This window comes from Triturus cristatus, chromosome 2_2, assembly GCF_964204655.1.
Source record: "Triturus cristatus chromosome 2_2, aTriCri1.1, whole genome shotgun sequence".
NCBI classification, from domain to species: domain Eukaryota; kingdom Metazoa; phylum Chordata; class Amphibia; order Caudata; family Salamandridae; genus Triturus; species Triturus cristatus.
The window spans coordinates 92,182,044-92,199,054 of record NC_140582.1 but is presented as its reverse complement, the minus strand read 5'-3'; the positions used below and the strand labels follow the sequence as shown (position 1 = coordinate 92,199,054).

The following is a 17,011-nucleotide window of genomic DNA, read 5'->3' as shown; positions in this document are numbered from 1 at the left end:
ATGTGTAAATGTTCAAACGGGTTGCTGAAGGACCAGAGGAGGTCACTGATAAAGACTACTCTTATGTCAATGGACTGGATCGATCTGAACACTCGATCCCTAGTGCACCTGACCAGTGTGAAAGGTGGTCCCCAACTGAAGGAGGAGATGACCAGCACCCGAAGGTGGCTGTGACTAGTGGGTGGACTCCTGTTGTGGAAAAGGTCACACAATTGTCTCAAGGAGACACCTGATACAACAGAGACTTTGACTAGGTTGGTGTCCAGTTCAGGGGTAGCTCCCAACGTGTTTACACAAATGTAAGGTTTTTGTTTTCAGTTGAAGGAGGTAATCTACATAGGCGCGTTCTGTGACTTCTGCCCTTGCAGCTGTACATGTCTACACACATCTCTCCACCTCACCACACTGGGCGCAGCTTCCAGGGAGACGTAAATGGAGGCGAAGCACCCTCCAGTGTCAGTCTGCACCCAGAATCCCAGGTGTTCTCATGAATGGTATTGGGCAGAGCTCTGTGATTACTTGGGCTAAGGGTTCTGTCCTTTGAGACCCATCCCTGAATGCTAAACCCACATGAATTATGATATGCTGTCACCATGAGACGTTTCTTAGTGTTATTAGCGCTACATAACAATCCCAAAGAAAGTTTTTTTTTTTTTAAGAGGCGGGTTGCTTTCTTCTTCCCAGCTCGGACCTTCCTGGTGATCTTTAAGTGCTCAAAAGCTGTAATGAAATCTCCAACATAACATTTCGAGAAAGCCTGCCCAGTCACTTGTAGCAGAGTGGCTCTTCAAACACTAGGGTCAGGCTATTTATAATCTCAAACGCTTTTGGGCACATACGGGATCTGCAACTTTCAATTCCCGTCCAGAATCGCAGAGTTTATTAAAACGTGAAATACTGGGTTAGAACTATGGTCTTCTGTATTTACATTTACATACATGTCGACTAAGCAACATCTGATTTTTGAGTCTTCCTTGTTTTTGTACATGTGTCCTTTCTAGCAACAGAATGTGTACTCTGTGTCCATAGCACAGAGACCGCGTTAGTGATGACAGCAGACTGTATCCAAAGTAAGGCTGATCAGTGGGGAGCTGCAAATTTGGTCGTGCTGGCATTGTCTGCAGATTTCTATACGGTCTCTCCTAATCAGATGGACGATCGCCTATGGCACTTAGGTGTGGTGGCAAGGCGCACAGCCTTTTGCGCCTCTTCCTTGTGAATAGGGTTCAAGTTCTTAGCTGCGGACAGTTTAGGGCTAAGGCGTTAAGTCTTCCATTTGGGGTCCCGCAGGACTCCTCACTACCTACCCTTTTTAATATTTGTGTTTCACCGCTGGCAACTAAGGTCCGTTCCTTTGGTTTTCAGGTTTTGTCCTATGCTGGCGACACCCAAATCATTGTGTCTGTAACCTATAGTGTGCCTTTAGTAGCAGATCAGTTCAAAAACTGAATGTTGGGAATTAGTAACTGGGTAAAAGACATTTTTCAGAAATTGCTGATAAAATCAAGGTGTTGGTTTTTGGAGCACAGCAGTCCATCTGGTCAGAACTCTGGTGACCAGATTCGTGTGGCTCTTTAACGACCCCGGTGTCATCAGCCAAAAATGTAGGCGTCCTTTTTGACAACTCTCTGAACTTCAATCTGCAGTTTAATAGTACTACAAGCACTTGCTTTTACATCATCAGATCTCTGAAAAAGGTCTTCATGTTTATTCCGCCAGAACTCCGCAAATCAGTGGCTGTGGCTTTGGTCTCCTCCCATCTAGATAACTGTAATGCTCTCTATCTAAATATCAATAATTCCTCTCTTAACAAGCTCCAGGTCATTCAAAAAATGAAGGCACATCTTGTCCTAGGCACTCCTAAATATCTTTCTGTGGCCATGGTTCTTCGGATCCTACACTGGCTTCCAGTCAGATACTAGTGATATTTAAAGTGCTATGCATGGTCTTCATCCAAAAACAATTGATGAACAGAACGCAGAACAATGTCATACATTCACCCCAGTACATAGATCTGGGACTAAATCTATCGTTGTTTTGCTCCCCATGCAATTCCAGTTTAAACCAAGGCATATGCAAATCAGTCTTGACCCTGTTCCCCATGGGAACAGTCCAGCCCAAAATACCAGGCAAGGTCCTCCCTGGACCGGAAACAAGCATCCTGGGACCGGTTTCATGCATGGTCTTCATGACACTGCCTCAAATGGGTCGGAGGCTTTTTTAGCCAAATCTTCAATGGTATGTGCCTAATTCTTTTGCTTTCCTGTTTGATACTGCCAGGCTTTCACTGGTGGTCCCGTACAGGAAAAAAGTACTTCAGGATGTCTGCCCTAGATGGGGCCGAATTCCCTTTGACGATGGCCTATTGTCAGTTGACTTCAATTCAAGGTGGATGTTCAGATGACAGAAGCATGGTGGCTCCCCTGATTCTAAAAAGAATGGGCGGACCACAGGTTAGGCGGAGAAAATACTTCTCCACTTTCGTGGTGGAGTGCCCTGTCCGTCAAACTCTAAATCAGTCACAAAATCACTTCACTGTAAGCTTTGCCTCATGAGGACATAGCTGTGCCCTATTTTTGCTTAATGGTATTACAGGTACCTACAGCGCATTTATTAGTTAATGACCTATGCATATGTGTGATATCTTGGGGTTTCTGGCAATCCTTGTGATTTAGGAGTTTATTATGCATTTTCTTTCCAGCTGCAGCATACAACAGTGGGACTCGGATGAGCCCATACCCAGGGCGGAGCTGCTGAAGGGGATTGTTGGCGCCCATGGACTCCTCTGCCTTTTATCTGATAAGGTTGATAAAGAACTTCTGGATGCTGCAGGTGGGTAAAGCATCCTTTTGAACCAATGAGCATGACTTGCTACAGCCTCATTTCTCCCACAGAGGAATTTCAGGTATCAGGAGTAGCAAATGCAAACGCCTGTCTTTGTCCACTGTTTGCATAAAACACACACAAGTCATGGAAGGAGTGCTTGCAAATAGTTTAACCACTGGCAATCGCTCGGGGTAGCATTCCAATCCATCGTTCTTTTGCCCATCGTACTACCTCATATTAGACCCAAACATATGCAAACCAGCCTGGGTTCCACCCCACTGGGAACAGTCCAGGCTCTACTGCCAAGCCAGGTCCTCTCTGAACCAGAACACAAGCAAGTGCCTGTGGATGGACTGTAATCTAAGGATGTTTTGTCGTGTTGCGCACCTGTGCATATTGCATAATTATAGCACAGTAATGAAAGCTCGACTATAGCAAATATAAGTGATCTGACATGTTGAAAGACTGCTTGCATCATTATTTGAAACATTCGTGACCACTTTTACTGATGTGTAAATTACCAGCAACTCTAATGAGATGAGGACGAGCTGCATCTTTTCTACCATAAAACTGTTTTCTTTCCAAAGCTGCTGCTCAGCACATCACTCCTTCCCTTCTTTAAATCGCTCCAACTTTCCTTTCATTCATCACTCAGTCACTTCAGTTCACTGAGGATAGATTGATACAATGAGCGGATTCATATGGAATGGATTTCTCTGTACTTCTTTATAACCTCTTTAATTCAGGATAATTTCATTTTTGCAAACCCTAAATCTAGTTTAGATTTTGCCTTATTCTTTTTTTCATTGCGCGCTCTCTCTCTCTTGTTTTTTTTTTTTTTTTTTTTTTTTTGCCTTCTTATGGCTGACTTTAGCTTTGTCTTTCCTTTTGTCTCCCTTTCTTGCACTTCCCACTTTTCCTCTTTTGTTTATTGCATTCTCTCCCTATTTTTATTTTTTTATTTTTTATTTCTCTCGTTCTTTTAAACTTTTTGTGAGAGCACAAGGTGTTAGGGAAATAAACAATCCTCGGTCTGTACGTCTCCAGTATCATCTAAATGTCCCAACGAATGCAAACAAATTGAGGAAATCTCTCCACTTTACACATCCAGATTGTTGGTGTTCCACCTCAGAGGGTACAGTGTTTGCCGGTATCCACCACTCAGGGTAGAGTGTTCCCTTCATGAAGGGATCGCAGAGGAGTCCAATGGATTGATGATTGTTGGAGAAGCTTAACTGGTGAATGACCATCACTCTTCCCTCTGTGTAAACCTCCTAGTCCCTGCTCTCCAAAGTGCTGTAAAGCTTCTCTTGAGCTGTATTACGCACTACATAAAAACAAAAAATAAATATTGCAATTGACTGTTTCTCCATTCTGACCTTGTGGCTTGGGAAGATTTGGCCTCTTTGGATATCATTCAAGAGCGTGTATGCAACTTTGAAGAGTTCATATGTTGTAATCTACTCCTGGTTTTGGAGTTGGCCTATATACCGCTTACGCTCTTTAAATGCTTCAGCAGGATTGCCAGTCTCTCCTGGTGACTAAAGAGGATTGGTGAACCATGTGTTAGATGCCACTTGAGGGGCAGGACACACGGGCTACTGGGACCCAGTTGTGGTGATTGAAATCACTTCCCACAGATGTCCTGGGGCCAGTCCTACTATGACTGTACAAACTGGGCCAAGTACAATGCTTTCCTCACTTGACTCTGGTGATGGTGAGCAGTCACAGGCTTCTCGGGCGGTAGCATGGGAGATCAAGAGCTCAAATCTCAGCAACCAACAACACAATAACTTAATGGCCAACCCAGTGCTAGTCTCTCTCTGAAAGCACTTTCAATCGCACACCAGAATTAAATACTACACAGTGCAAATTAAATGGAAAATACAGAGTGGTACTCCTGGGTGTGATCTCCTGTGGGTACTACACCCCACCCACCTACACACTACTCTCTCCTGACCCCATCAATTATAGTCGCCAGTATTATGTGGCACAGACATAAATTGGGCACAGGTGCAGATTACTTTTGTGGTGACACCACAGGGTCAGATGCACAACCAGTTTGCACACTCAAATCCCATCATTGATGGGGGCAGAAAAGTTTCAAGTTCTCACTTGAGCCTTTGGTGCCTGCAACAGTTTCTTTGTTCTGACAGCACGTGAAGGCCCGCGTTACCTGTATGTTGGTTCTGCAGAGGTCGAGGAAAGGGGTTAGGTGTTGCATAGGTTTTTGGCATGCGCGGCGTCCTCCCTTCAGAACCGGATTTGAGAGACTGATGCAGCACGGCAGGTCATGCTGTAGCGGTCACAGCTTCCTCTGCAGTTGTTGCCTCCACTGGCCGAATGCAGACGGGTCCTACAGCAAGACAGTTGCAGTCCCCCCTGTGCTGATTGGCCAGTGAGGATTGTCTCTGGCAGATGCAGCCTTCCCAGGCTGACCAGCTCTGCTTCCACAGCAACATGCTTCTTCCTCTGTTGGCGGCAGCAGCACCAGATGGCGACCCACATCAGCTTTCAGGCAGACATGATGATTGTTCAATTTTTGGGGTTTTCGGGATTCAGTTTTCAGCAGGAACCACAGAGCGAGACCAGGTGACCCTCTGACAGCAGTGATCACTTCCAGCGTCGATCTCTCATATAGTCTGTTTTCTCTGGGTGTTCCTCTCACCAGAAACTCTCTGGGCTTCTCCTCCTTGACAGTCTCAGGAGAGGGATCAGTAGTTTAGACTGTCCCCAACACAAAACAAGCATTGGCATAGCCAATAGATCTCGCCTTTGGGACCTTATACGTGTTTAGTTAGAGCTAGGCTGACTCTAGGCTCGACCTAACAAGCCAGTTCTTAGTGAGACCACGTATGGCACAGTTGCTTAGCATAAACAGCGCTGGAGCAGCGGCACTGCTCAGAGGTACCACTTGAGCGTACTGTGGTGACGTCAGCTCAGTCCCCCCAATCGCGTTCCCAAAATAAACAGGAACCAATTAGGAACATGGCATACGATTTCGGAAGTGCCGATGAGGAAAACGCCACAGCAAGGAACAGAAAAACAAAACACACTCCCTCAGCTTGTAACTTGCACACGAGCATGCACACAGGACTAAACCGCATCGTTGAAGCCAGGAAAAAAGCAGGCTAGATCGCGTGTAATAGTGTGCACATGCTGACCCACAGCAAGGAACAGACGGCCAGGAAATAGACACAGCAGCGGGTATAAACTGTAGACAGGCTCCGAAGATATGCTCCTGCTGAAATATATGCCTCCAAATTAAAATATTAAAACCCGCAATGGTGAAAATGACAGCGGGCGTGTAGTTAAGCCCGCAAGTGGTGCACCTCCAAATTAATATAATAAATCCTGCAATGGTGAAAATGAAGGCAGGCGTGTAGTTAAGCCCGCGAGTGGTGCGCGCGCGCTATAAGGAATCAAGCGCAGCCTCGCAGCGCACTCTTGTGGAGGTGGGGGTGTGTCCTTTGCCCAGGGTGGAGGGGACGCGCCTTCTAATGAGTGGGGAGAGATACTGCGTGGAAGACAAGTGTGGCCACGCTAATTAAAAACAGATGGCCCCTGCGTGCCGCTGCTGGCTCCCTGGGAGTAAACATTTCCTAAGAAGCTGGGACATCCACATGCCTTTGGCCAATTGTGTGCTGAAGCCAGACGCAAAGGCCAATAGCGTGTGAGCACCACACGCACAAGCTTCTACAAAACCTGACGTGATTCCAAGAGGCCGATTCCTAGAGCAGCGCTGCGCACTGCTTCTGGGCTTGACCTAAAAAGAAAAGGATCTGGTCAAACTATCAATTACTCAACACATTATGCTGCCACCACAGCCTTACTTGATACACCCAGGACAGGGAGAGAAGGCCACTGTCTCTCTGAAGGCACGCTTGGTGTGCTCCTGCTCTAGGTCACAGGACAGGTCCATGACCTCGCATTATCATAGACGGACCTGGGCTTAACTACAAATGGTAAATTAGTACAAAGGCAGAGCCAAAATAAATCAGAATACAAGTTAGAATGCAGTTGGACACTCAGGGAAGAGGCACACACCTGTTGACAATGCAGGGGAAGTTCCCATCCCAAGTTCATGCTTTTGTGTTCACATAATGGTGATTCAAGGACTGTGCATGACATGTATTGCATTTGATCTGAAAGCTGTGACCTTGGCAGCAAGGAGGCAATCTTGATGAGAAGTTGGAAAACTTAACAGTGGCCCAGAAAGCAATGTCGATTCAACTGCCAAAAACCTTTTGATGTTAATTTTTTAACAAAATGCTGAATGCAGCCAAAGACAGGAAGTGCGTTTTCTTTTCACATCACAGTTTTTACTGTCCTGGTCTTCCTCTGCCCCTGCTGCCACCGTTTAGCATTCCAAAAATCTTATAAACCTTCCAGGAGGAGGAAGGCGCATGGCTAGAAGAATAACACTTCTGTCACTGGCTTCGCCATCTATGTCCCATCTTCAGTTCTCCCGACAGTCCCTCATTTCTTCCTGTACAGTATGGGGAGCAGGATGGCGTGTAGTTTGTATGTAAAGCTTGCTGTGAGGGTTGGACTGAGTTTGTTTCAGACCTCTTCCTAAGAATGTGATTGAGAAAACCTCTACAGAAAAGGTCTCTGGATACCCTGCTGATGAAGGTTTTTGTGCTGGTCACTCAGGGGATGTACAGGGACCAAATTCTGCTCTTTTTTCCATTTTTATTTTATTTTGCATGTCCACAGTCCCAGAAATAAAGCCAGTTTTCCATGGAGCCCATGGTCCTTGTACATATTTTCACCATTATGGCTCCATCAGAATCAATGGAAGTAGAGATTTATGTGCTGGGTAGAAAGGCATGCTTTAAAGGGAGGTCATACATAGTGCACAGGCCTAATCTGGAATAGGTTACCTGAGCTCAGGGTGAGGGCGGTCTCAGTACTTAAGGAAAGAAAGGTCAAAGTGGGGGAATAAAAAATAACAGCACAGTCTTAAAAATGCCATTCCTCCCCTAGAGTGCATTGAAATCCAAAAGCCTGGAGCTACTGGCATACAGTTTTGGCCCTTCTTGAAGTAGGTGCTGTACCTTTCCTGGCTACGCAGGGTTGTATGGTATGAGGGCTGTACAAAAGCAGGTGAAAGCACGGGAAATTATGCTGGTGCAGATGGAAGGTTTGCGTTGCCAACCAGAGTATAAAATGCTAAAAACTAGCTAGTTTGGGTCCAGAAATAAAGAACAAAAGCAGCACCGCAGTCAGTGACCCTCCATATGGGTAAACACAAAATGTCTCTAGGGGTTCAGTGGATAATGCACAGGCTAGATCACCTGTTCCTCTGGTCTGTTCTGCTCCCCATCCCATGGATGGAGAAGGCAACTAGCTCCTCTGGACCTTTCCCAGCTAAGTAGAAAGAAATTAAAGTTTTTTTGTCTCGAACTCGGCCATTGAAAGCAGGTCGGAATTTCTTTCTATGATGCCATTGGAATATTTGCCCAATTCGGTTAGGTAGTGAATGGTTAGATAAAGAATTTGGTTCTTTGTAAATTACCATGCCTCTTGAAGAGCCAGCATTAGAGGTCTCTAGGACATTAGAGGTCTCTAGGACGAAGCCCACCAGACCAGCTACAATCTAGTATCGGTGAGCACATGAGCGACTGACTATGTAAGATCTCTTCAACACATGTGTGGTTCTTATGGCTGGAACTTATTGCACAAATAGAAGTTTTACTTTACATGGATCCATATGTATATGTTTTATCCTATGAGAAAGTGTTTTTCCTGGCTTTCTGATATCAATTAGGGGGATTCTCGAACGTTTGTGAATGGTACCTTGATCCTTCCTTTATCAACAAGCATTTGCAATGCAATAGGTCTCGCATTTACACGAGTTTGAGCTACTGGCATTGTAAATGACAACGCCTTTTGTTTATGTTTTGGTTTTTAAAACAAATAAAAGACATTGTCATTAAAAATGCCAATTGCTTAAACTCTCACAAATACGAGACGTATTGCATTCCAAATGCTTGAAGGCGTAGCCGAGTAGCCCCCTTCTGTCTCCCATGGCCCCTGAGGAGCACCCTGTTTGCTACGAGTTTAACAAGCCAGTGGTCACAACTGCGCAAGAGAGACCCTCTGCAGTAAGAAAACTCATTGCAGAAAATGGTGTTTACAGACTAAAGACAACGTACCTTGTAACAACCGAACTAAAAGTGCCACCCTCATGGGGGGTAACAAATGAAGACAATGCAGTACGTAGGAGGGACTAACAGGCCTAATAACGAATCGAAGCCAGGATTTATGAAGGGAAAACAACACAAGCCAATGACACTTAAGGGCTCCAAGAACATACTCCAATACTGCATGAAGAGTTGGCCTAACGGCTAGGGCAGTCGACCTCGAATCTGGGGAACTGGGTTCGAGTCTCGGCAATGACGCTGAACATCCTGTGATTCTGGGCAAATCACTTAATCTCCCCATGCCTAACAAAAATGAATGTGTCCTCTTGTTACGCAGCTGGTGCTATGTGAAGCGCTCTGATACCCGATACAGGTCAAGTTTGTGCTAAATTAAACTCCGTAAAATAAAATAAAGCATGGCTCGCAGAGCCTTGAATGCGCTTCCCAGGCTCGACCCAAAAGCGGGGCACAGGGGCTCATTGGCCGGGCTCATTGTCCCTGCTAGCATTACGGCTGAATGCACCTTTGCTGCAAGAAGTGGGAGGTAAGGGTGCAGCAAAATGCAGAAGGCCATTTATTCTCAGAAAGGGACATGTTTCATGATTGAAGTGATGACCTGGCATTGTGTGGAAGGGGTGGAAAAACAGAAGAGGCAGTTGCATTGTGGCTTAAGAGTGTAAGAGGATAGCACCCAATAATGAAGAACAGTGTTTTTGTTAGATGCATTTGTTCCGTTCTAAGTCTTACATTTGTAGTGGATTATGACCTACAGGAAAGAGCCCATGAAATCTCAGAATCCCTACCCATTGTGATCAGCCAGGCCACTCCCCAATTTTTGGCATAAAGTGGGAGTCTTGGTGTTAATAATGTTTAAAGGCCTCTGCCCTATGAGGACCGGGTTTTAAGGCAAATGTCCTGCTTCATTCCCTCTTCAACCAGAGCCCATGTAGGGTTTCTCCTTAAAACCCCGGCATTGTTCCTTTTGCATACACGAAGTTAAACTGAGTTAGACGCGACCTAAAAGAAAAGAAGGAAAAAAACCACTTTCAACACTTGACTTCTAAGACACGTATGGGGGGTCGTACTCCATGCACCTGGAAGCACAAACTGGTCCAAATACCAGCTTGCCCAATTTAAGAAGGCAAGCATCGGGAAGTTGCCAGAGAATACCATCCTCTGCAGCATAGGGCAGAGATTTGGGATGAAGTGCAGGCAACCGCACAGCCGGTGGACACAGTACTCTGATGGAGATTTAACTAGAAGCTAAAGGATGTTACGGGGTAAGGACATCCGGGGGCAGAAAGACGTTCCGCACAGCGTTTCCTTGCGTGTTATTTGCATTGCGACATCGACCGGAGAGCAGAAAAAGACACGGTCTGAAAAATATATCGCAAAGCTTGAAATGCCCAGATTCTAGCTTTGCATTCTGAAAGATGTAGTCCTGTGTATACTATCCAAATCAGAATTACATATCCCAGAATGCCTACAAAAACAAGCGACAGTGAAAGCGATCGCGAAAGGGATCGCTATTGAAAAACAAACAAGCCTGCGAGTGGTGCGCGCGCGCCACAGCGAGACATGTGTTTTCAATTATCGCGCCCGTGTCTGGGCATGTTAATTGAACAGACATGTCAGCAATGCGCGTAATAGACACCAATAGGCCATGGGCGGAGCAATGCGCCCGCCTTTGGCCAATTGCATGCTGTCTTTCATAAAAAGACGCACGCAAAGTCCAATAGCGTGGGCCAAAAGGAAAAGCACACGCACAAGCATGTGCGATTCCTAGGTCCATTTCCAAACCCCCTACAAAAAGTCTCTCGCTGCGCAAGCAGTGCTCCGCACTGCACCGCTATGCGCGAGACCTAATAAAAAGGGTGAATGAGATTATGGCTGTCAAGTTGCGGTACAGAATTGTGCGGTTTCCATTCTTACGCAGTTGGCAGAGGTTCTGAAGTAGTTGCTCCTTGTCTTCCCTTCTTGGTGTCTTTGCTGCCAAGCTGGACATTTTTCTGTCTTGCTCTCTGCTTCAAAACGGAATAGCTTAAAGTACAGCGAAAGGGTTTATCTAGAATGATATCCATAGCTCTTGACTAATAGATACTTGTCCAGTTCTCCCATCCATGTGACCATCACTAGGTGCCATGTCATTGCTTTTGTTCTAATACTCTTCAGTCTCCATTCCATTTTTCCCCTAATTTATTAATTTTAATATTATTTAATTTTGCAACACAGTCGTGAACCCCCTGACTAGGCCTTGTGGACCACCGGAGGTCCTTGAACCACTGCTTTGGGGCATAATTCATAGGGACATGGATGTGTTCACGGTAAAACATGTTCTCTGTGATTCAGTTCATCTGTGGAATTATTGACAAAATGCATCAATTAGAAAATTCAGATTGCAAATATTTTGAGAGGGCAATGGCAGCAGGTTCATTGAGGGATGCTATTCAAATACAAGCATGGTAGGGTATCCTGCGCCATAAAAGCAGTATCGCAAAGCTGCTGGGACTTGGCCAATTCTGATGTGTGCAGCTCTGGATGCTTTATGGGGAGTTATAGAAGTGGCAGAGAGAATCTGCATTGTTGATGTGTACTTGCACATCTTCAACATACACATGGTAGCCCATGTCGACATTCAACATGTAGTATCATGTCAAATGTTTGTGGCTTGTATGTTCACAGTGAACGTGGCTGGAGATGGCTCTGACCATTCGGTGATGTGATGTCTGTGGAAGTGGACCACTCAGAGACTAACGATACCTGGAAATTCATTTTTGTAGAGGTCATCCAACTGATGGCTGCATCCCCATGCCACATTTCCAGGCGGTTGAGGAGTAATTTGTAATTATCCATGTTAGATCCATCGGAGAGGTTGGTGGTGATTTGAGAACCCATTGTGCCTTTGTTCCAACTCGATGAGCTGTTTTGTTCCAAGTTGAGCTGAAAGCTTGGTATTTGTCACCATCTCAAAAACTTTAGCTGCATGGGGAGACCAGATAATGGTTGGTAGCTGCAAAAGGCTTAATACAGCATTGGGCTTTAATAGTGTGATCTATAGGGAAGGCTTTAGTGGCTACAGGAGTCCCCGCCCTCCACCACCCTGTGTTATGCCGACCGGTCCTCAGGAGCGGGTTGAAGAATGAGGGGTCCACCTCTTGATCTAACCAAGCCTGAATGCTATTACAGCGCAGGTCAGCGGAAGGATCAAGCGAGGGAAGGAAAGGAAGGGAACACCGGGGAGGGAGATCTGAAATGAGAAAAGAACAGAGCACACACCAGTAAGAATCACCTCAACATATACAACACTTAAGACTGTGTACCGCATTTGGTATTGCCCATGGCCCTTATACCTGTAAAGGAAAATAACATCCATTCATAACATGACGTAGGTAACGTAAGATTGAAGGCAGGTTGAGAGGTGGGCTGACAATGCTTGAGGCGGGATGTTGGGCTGTAACAATGACAAAACGAACAAGGATCAGCCCCTATGCTAACCGCCTACTCTGACCTGTTAGGCTCTGTAGCGTGATCTGGCACCTACCCTCCTATTGACTCCACCGCACTTCACAGGGGTAGAGTGCAGCCCTCTACCACTCGCGATAACCCCTGTTAAGATAGAGTCACAGGAACAAACAGTTAGACAATACACCACAGTACTGCACCCATCACTGTAATCCTCTGCACGCAGTCACCACACTCTCCCTTCGTGTTCACTTCACACTGTAATCTGTATGGAGATGAGCAGGACAAGTATCGATGATAGGGCCCCACACTTGCGAGCTTCCTCGGAGCTCTATGATTGCCAATGGACCCTGTAAGCTCAGTCGTGAAGCCACCACCCCGCCGGCCGACAATGCTGGCCGAACAAAGATCCAGGGAGAGGCTCTCTCTCTCGCTCCGCCTGCCGAAAACGCAGGCCGGACAAATCCTCTGGATTTCGAACGTAGTCCTTCGTAGGAGCAGCCGCTCGACTACGGAAGGTTCAAACGAATATTTGGTGCAAGCACCCTTACCGTACAGCACAGGCCACGGACTGTAGAACAAGAATCGGACGGGGACGTGATCACACCACGGGAATTTCCGACAACTGGAGGTTGGAGACTTCCTGTCTTAAGCATCAAGCGCGTCTTCTCGCGAGACGCGCTATGCCCTCTGGGGACTGTAGTTCCGGGCGTCTCGGAGTGCGGAAGTCTGTGGGTCGCTGTTAGCGCTTGCCTCGGGGGAATCATGACAGTACATCCCTCCTACCCACGGGGCGCCCCTACGAGCCCGGCTTGGACGGGTGTGCGTGATGGAAGGCGGACAGCAACCGCGGAGCATGTATGCCCCGGGCCGGTTCCCACGAATTCTCCTCCGGCCCGTAACCCTTCCAGGCCACCAGGTACCACACCTTCCCTCGGCGCACTTTCGAGTCCAACACCTGCCGAACTTCGTACTCCAGTTCACTGTCCACCAGAACCGGCTGAGGTGGCCTCCGAAGGACTGCTGTAGCTGGCTTTAGGAAGGACACGTGAAATACCGGATGTATGCGCATGTGGGCCGGCAGCTGCAGTTTGACAGTCACAGGATTGATCCGTTTCAGGATCCGATACGGGCCGATAAACTTAGGGTTAAACACGCTGCGCTGTTGGAAGTGGATGTTCCTTGTGGATAACCATACTCGGTCCCCGTTACGATATAAGGGCCCCTGCCGACGATGTTTGTCAGATGCCGCCTTGTAACGTTCTTTCATGGCTCGGAGATGCCCCTGTACCTGAGTCAAGGTGTCTTTTATGTGCGCCACCCGCGCCGACACGTCTGGCATGGCGTGCTGCCACCCTGGAGATGCAAAAAAAGGGAGAAAACGTGGATGGTGGCCGTAGGTACAATAGAAGGGGGAGGCCCCTGTGGAGCTATGTGTGGCATTATTGTAGGCTATCGATTGGTTCAGACGCTCCGTCTGCCCGTCAGTCTGCGGATGGAAGCTAGTGGACAGGGCAGTGTTGATATGCAGGGCGGAGCACCACGTCTTCCAAAATCTCACAGTAAATTGCGACCCCCTATCCGACACAATCACACTCGGTAGGCCGTGCAGTCGCACCACGTTTTCCAGCAGCAATTCCGCCAACAGGCCCGCCGGGGGTACCTGTTTACAGGCTATGAAGTGCCCCATCTTGGTCAAAAAGTCAATCACCACCAAGATGGCAGTGTACCCCTTGTCTGCGGGTAAACCAACAATGAAATCCACAGAAATGCGGTCCCAGGGTTTGTTAGGCGTGGGCAGCGGTCGCAGCAGCCCCTGTGGGCACCGATGGTCGGATTTCATGGCGGCGCATACGGCACAGGAGGAGACCCACGCAAGCACATCCCCTCCTAGCGAGGGCCACCAGAACTGTCGCAGGATGTGATCTCTGGTCTTGGCCACCCCCAGGTGCCCCGCACTGGGGGACGTGTGACACCACTGGAACACCTGTCTTCTCAACCGTTCCGAGGGAAGCAACAGACGGTTGTTATGGATGGGGAACCCCCCCTGGAGATGCCATTCCGGATGGAAACGAAGCCAGGTCCTCCATTTGGCCGTCGCTACCCCTCGTTGAACTCCAAGAAGAAAGGTGTCCGGCTGCATGACCCCAATCACCTGCCCACGGGCTATAATGCTCCCCTCAGAGACTCCCACAGACCTCACAGGTGAAGATTGCCGCGTAAGGGCGTCCGCCTTACGGTTCTCCGCTCCGGGCCGGTAGGTGATGACAAAATGGAAGCCAGCAAAGAACAACGTCCAGCGCAGCTGTCGGGGCGTCAGATGTCTAGCGGCGGCCATAAACTGCAAGTTCCTGTGGTCGGTATAGACCGTTACCACATGCCGAGCTCCCATCAGGAAATGCCTCCACTCGGCAAACGCCACCTTGATGGCCAGGAGCTCCTTTTCGGCAATAGGATAGTTCCTCTCCGCCCCGTTCAACTTCTTGGACATGTAGGCCACCGGGTGCAGTTGCCCGGTGGTGTCATGTCGCTGTGACAAGATAGCGCCCACCGCCTCGTCCGAGGCGTCGGCCTCCACCACATATGGTTTGTCCGGGTCCGGGTGAGCCAGGACGGGTGCCGTCACGAAGGCGGCCTTCAATGCCTCAAATGCCCCATGAGCGGCCTCGTCCCACACGAACCCTTGCGATTTCCGCAACAACCGAGTGAGGGGGGCCACCAACCCGGAGAATTGATGGATAAATCTCCGGTAAAAGTTGGCGAACCCGATGAAGCATTGAATGTCTCGCACGGTACGGGGAGTTGGCCATTCTCTCACCGCTGTGACCTTGCGCTCCGCCATCTCCTGGCCAGCGGGACTCAGAATAACCCCTAGGAACTCTACTGTCTGGACATGGAAATCGCATTTCGACAGCTTGCAGAAGAGGTTATGCTCCTGCAGAATGCCGAGCACGGTCTTTACGTGGTGTACGTGGGAGACCTCATCGTTGGAGTACACCAGGATGTCATCGATGTACACCACAACGTAGAGGTCCAGAATGTGCCGCATGACGTCATTAAGAAAATATTGGAATGCCGCTGTGGCGTTGCACAGCCCAAACGGCATTACCAAATATTCAAACAGCCCGTAGCGGGTCTTAAAGGCGGTCTTCCACTCGTCACCGTGTCTCATGCGAACCAAGTGATATGCCCCCTTAAGATCGAGTTTCGTAAAGATAGTGGCCTTTTTTACTTGTTCGAGCAACACACTGATGAGCGGCAGCGGATACCTGTTCTTTACGGTGATCGCATTTAATGCCCTGTAGTCCACACATGCCCGCAACTCTCCGTTGGCCTTTGGGATGAAGAAGAGTGGTGAGGCGGCAGGGGATTTGGACGGGCGTATGAATCCCAATCCCAGGAGCTTGTCCAGGTATTCCCGCAGATGTTTTGTTTCGGGCTCAGTGAGTGCATATATGCGCCCCGTAGGAACCACCCCCCCAGGAATCAGGTCTATTTGGCAGTCGTACAGCCTATGTGGGGGCAATACCTCGGCCTGGACTTCGCTGAAAACTCCTCGATATTCCTGATACGCTTCGGGTAACAGCACGTTCTTTTCTGCGGCGGTGGCAATCACGGTCCTATGGGCTAACGCCAAGGCGGGTTCCACCGGAGTGTCAAGGCAATACTTCGCACAATACTCGGAGGTCATATGCACTGTTTTATCCACCCAATCAATCTTGGGGTTATGTCGCTGCAACCAGGGCAACCCAAAGATGATCTCGTACTGGGGGGCATTGATGATGCTAAAGATCACCTGTTCCTTATGAGCGTTCCCGTAGAACACCTCCAGACTTTCCGTGTCATACCCCACGGGCCCTGTAATCAATCGCCGGCCATCTACTGCATATACCACCTCAGGCTTGTCCTTCGGCACTAAGCGAATACCTGTCCTTCGTGCTGCACCCATATCCATAAACATGCCCGTTGCACCAGAGTCCACCATGGCCGACATGCGGGTTCTCCCGGGAGCTACTCCCAAACCCACCTGTATCCACAAATGCCCCCCGGCTGTCAGCTCTTCTCCGGTCACTGAAGGGATCACTGCAGGACTCCGAGAAAACCCTTCGCCTTTCTCCGAGCCTGCTAGTTTTCCGGCAGCGCTTCAGCGCTGGCGGAGGCCAAGCGCGGGTTGCGGAACCGGCTTGTTTTTGGCTTTACTGGGCACTCCCTTACAAAGTGCCCACGTTTGCTGCAATAGAGACAAAGCCCCTGCTTATGGCGAATCTCCTTTTCCGTAAAGGTCAGCGCCGGTCTGACAGCCCCAAGATCCATAGGCTCACCGGAAGGCGAGGGACCGATAGGTGTGTTCCGGTGTTTCTCCGGCGGGTGTGGGTACCTATCCTTCCGTCCCCCTTTCCTTTCGCTCAGCCGATGGTCCAGCCTAAGCACTAAATTTATCAGGTCCTCACAGGAGGCAGGTAGGGGATCTATCTGGGCCACTACATCTTTAAGGTCTTCCCGCAAACCCTGATGAAACAGGGCCGCCTGTTTACTCTCAGGCCACTTGGTTTCTGCTACCAGCCTGCGAAAGG

General features: G+C 48.4%; 1 protein-coding gene across 1 annotated transcript in view; it reads left to right on the top strand.

Annotated features, from left to right (window-relative positions):
* LOC146861928 (glyoxylate reductase/hydroxypyruvate reductase-like) overlaps positions 1 to 17,011 on the top strand; it is a 92,406-nt gene that overhangs the window by 24,070 nt on the left and 51,325 nt on the right. Inside the window, exon 2 of the mRNA XM_085641096.1 lies at positions 2,702 to 2,832. Coding sequence (XP_085497222.1) covers positions 2,702 to 2,832 — 131 coding nt within the window. The remainder of the gene's footprint in view (positions 1 to 2,701; positions 2,833 to 17,011) is intronic.